Source organism: Meleagris gallopavo, unplaced genomic scaffold (genome assembly GCF_000146605.3).
Source record: "Meleagris gallopavo isolate NT-WF06-2002-E0010 breed Aviagen turkey brand Nicholas breeding stock unplaced genomic scaffold, Turkey_5.1 ChrUn_random_7180001954850, whole genome shotgun sequence".
Lineage (NCBI taxonomy): Eukaryota > Metazoa > Chordata > Aves > Galliformes > Phasianidae > Meleagris > Meleagris gallopavo.
The window spans coordinates 1-3,408 of record NW_011215751.1 but is presented as its reverse complement, the minus strand read 5'-3'; the positions used below and the strand labels follow the sequence as shown (position 1 = coordinate 3,408).

Sequence of the window (3,408 nt, the reverse complement as noted above, 5' to 3'; positions counted from 1 at the left end):
CGCACCCTGAGCTGTCCCCCAAAGCACAGCCCCCACCCGACCCCCTGGGTGCCCACGTGCCGCCCCAAACCACCTTCTGCTCCACCTTCCCAACCTCTACAGCCGTCCCGAGGCCGTCGCCCCACGTGGGTGCATCCCAACCCCAACCTGCTGCAGGGGGACGTTGGAAGCAGGAATGCAACGATTTCAGCTCCTCGTCTCTCATTTACCAACTCTCTCCCTCTCAGTGCTCCAACATGTGCTGGGCTCATCTGCCCTGGACTACACCCACGTGTGCTTCAACGCCACCAGCAATTTGCAAGGGAAACGGATATGCTATTACTTTTCAAAGACACAGTGTGACTGGAACAGCAGCAGGGAGCAGTGCCAGCGCCTCGGAGCTTCCCTGGCCACCGTGGACACGGAGGAGGAGCTGGTGAGAGCGGGGCGGGAGCTGCAGTGCCAACGTGGGGGTGGGAAACGCACATGTGGGGCCACGACAGCTCCTGCTGCCCCCACTTCACCCCACACCAAAGCCACGAGGAGCAGCCTTGGGGAGAGCACCGGGCTGAGCAGGGACAGCGTCACGTCCTCATCTAAGGTTGCCTGGCTTGGAAAAGACCTCGAAGATCACCGAGTCCAACCACAACCAACCATCCCACCCCAACCCTAACAGCCCTCTGCTAAATCACGGCCCTGAGCACCACATCCAGATGGTTTTAAACACATCCAGGGCTGGTGACTCAACCACCTCAACCACTGGGCAGCCCATCCCAGTGCTTCACAGCCCTTTCTGTACAGAAGCTTTTCCTGAGATCCAACCCAAACCTCCCCTGGCACAGCTTGAGGCCGTTTCCCCTCGTCCCGTCACCTGTCACCAGTCAGAAGAGACCGACCTCACTCTGCTGCAATCACCCTTCAGGTACTGGCAGGGAGCAGTGAGGTCTCCCTCAGCCTCCTCTTCCCAGACCCAACAGCCCCAGTTCTTCAGTCTCTCCTCGCAGGCCATCTTCTCCAAGCCCTTCCCCAGCCTCGCTGCCCTTCTCCGGCCCCGCTGCAGCCCCTCCGCGTCCTTTCTGTGCTGAGGTGCCCCAAAGCGAACCCGGCACTCGAGGTGAGGCCTCAGCAGAGCCGAGCGCAGGGCAGGATGACTTCCCTGCTCCCGCTCGCCGCTCCTGATCCCAGCCGGGATGCCGTTGGCTCCTTGGCCAGCTGTGCGCACCGCTGGCTCACACTCGGCCCACCGCCCGTCAGCACGCCGAGCTCCCTTTCCATCGGGCAGCTTCCAGCCGCTCCTCCCCAAGCCCGGAGGCTCTCCTGGGTTGCTGTGCCCAAACGCAGGACCCCACACTCGGCCCTGTTGAAACTCCCACCGTTTTCCTCAGCCCATCCGCGCGGGTCCCCCTGCGGTGCCCGCATCCCGCACTCGGCTCCAGGGCAGGGCTCTGCCCACACCGTTACCAACACGGCGCTGCGGCCGGCTGGGACCTGAGATTTGGGGCTGGGAAAAGGGTTCCAAGGGCTCCAAGCACACGTGGGTTTGTTCACAGGAATTCGTGCAGCGCTACCAGGGCCCGAAAGACCACTGGATTGGGCTGCACAGGGCAGAAGGGGACAAGCACTGGACGTGGGCTGATGGCAGAACCTTCACCAACTGGTCAGTGCGTGCGTCCGTCTGTCCGGGTGGGATCTCTTCTGGGGTCTGGCTGGGATGGGTTTGGGGTTGGGTTTCCCATTCTGCTCCCTCCTGCGCTACGGAGATGAACGGGGGGCTGCAGCACCGCCCTGCAAAGCCAGGCTGAGGGAGCTGGGCTGTTCAGCATGGAGAAGAGAAGCTGAGGGGTGACCGCAGTGCAGCCTGCAGGACCTCAAGGGAGCCTGCAGACAGGAGGGGAGTCAGCTCTTGGAAAGGGGAGATAACAGCAGGACGGGGGAATGGTTGGGAGGTGAGGGAGGGCAGCTTTCAGCTGGCTGTCAGGGGGAAGTTGTTTGCTGTGAGAGTGGGGAGGTGCTGGAACAGCTGCCCAGAGAGGCTGTGGATCCCCGTCCATCCCTGGAGGTGTTCAAGGCCGGGTTGGATGGGGCCCTGGGCAGCCTGGGCTGCTGTGAGATGGGGAGGTTGGTGGCCCTGCATGGCACAGGGGGGGTTGGAGCTTCGTGATCCTTGGGGTCCTTCCCAACCCAACCCATTCTGTCACTCTGTCCTGTGCTCAGGTCCGTCCCAGGCACAGGCCCATGCGTGTACCTGAGCAGCATGGGGATCAGCTCAACGTTCTGCCACGATGACAAGTTTTGGGTGTGCAGCAGAGCCGACAGCTTCGTCCTATGGAGGAATGGGACAAATCCACATTGATGGATGCCATCGGCGTCGCAGTGCTGCTGGGCATCACTGTGACCTGAAGCTGCCTCTTCCCAGCACTGCTGCTGTATAATCAATGGATACACAGATGGTATGGAGTCAATAGATATACAGATAGTATATATATATATATATATATATATCTATATATATCTCTAGGAGCTTGGTTAATATAATTGATGTTGGAGTAATGAGAGAAAGATGAGAGGAAGTCACTCGCCCTGTCCTGGGCTCGCGAGATGAACTCCGATGGAGCGGATCTCCAGAGAGCCCCTTCCCCACGGGCACTCAGCCCTTCAGTGGCTCTGGGAGAGGCGCAGCCGGGCTCCAGCCCTTCCTGCAGCACAGCCGAATCGCCTTCCCCTGTGCTCCCGTGGCTGATGGCTGACTCAGTGCTCGCCCCAGGTGCTCAATCAGAGGTTCAGGCCGCGATTCAGCAGCCCCATACAGCTGTGCCCAGCTGTGTCAGGAACTGGGCACGACTCCACTGCACCCAAAGGGAGGGAGCTCCCAAGGTCCTTACAGGTCAGGGCTCACAGCAGGGTCCCTCGGCGCTGCCCACCCCCAGCTCAGGCTCTTTCTGCTCTCCTTCCGGGCCCCGCGGCGCAGAACGGTTCCATCCCTCCCTGGTCTGTAAGCTTCTGTTTCTCTCCCTCCATCTATTTGATCTCAATTTCAATTCAATTGTAGTAAATGATGTTACCTCACATTCCAGTATCATAGTTAGTAAAATAAGTTTTTTCTCATTAGATTGTTCCTGCCGTGCTGTTTTTTCTTCCTCGAGCCCAGCTCCCCTCTCCCTCCCCCTTTTCCCTTTCCTTCCCATTTCTGGAGGCCGGCTGCCCCCGTCACGGCCGTACATTGAGCTGCTTCACTCCGTGACAGCGGGAGAGCGGCTCTGCCAGAAGGAACCACAGAATCACCGAGCTTGGAAAAGCCCTCCGAGGTCACCCAGCCCGGCCTGAGCCTCAGCGGGCGACTCGAGGCCGTTCCCTCTCCTCCTATCGCTGTTCCAGCAGAGCAGAGGCCGATCCTCGAGCTCAGCACAGCCTCCCCTCGGGACTTACAGA

At 60.1% G+C, this 3,408-nt stretch overlaps 1 protein-coding gene across 3 annotated transcripts in view; it reads left to right on the top strand.

Annotated features, from left to right (window-relative positions):
- Nucleotides 1-3,087, top strand: part of LOC104917066 (C-type lectin domain family 2 member B-like) — a 12,274-nt gene extending 9,187 nt beyond the window's left edge. For 2 of the 3 annotated variants that reach the window (XM_031557739.1, XM_031557738.1), the window contains 4 exons: nt 228-415; nt 971-1,093; nt 1,530-1,636; nt 2,194-3,087. In XM_031557739.1, coding sequence (XP_031413599.1) covers nt 228-415; nt 971-1,093; nt 1,530-1,636; nt 2,194-2,332 — 557 coding nt within the window. In that variant the 3' untranslated portion in view covers nt 2,333-3,087. The remainder of the gene's footprint in view (nt 1-227; nt 416-970; nt 1,094-1,529; nt 1,637-2,193) is intronic. The other variant, XM_019611719.2, reaches the window with a different exon arrangement.
- The last annotated feature ends 321 nt before the right edge of the window (nt 3,088-3,408 follow it).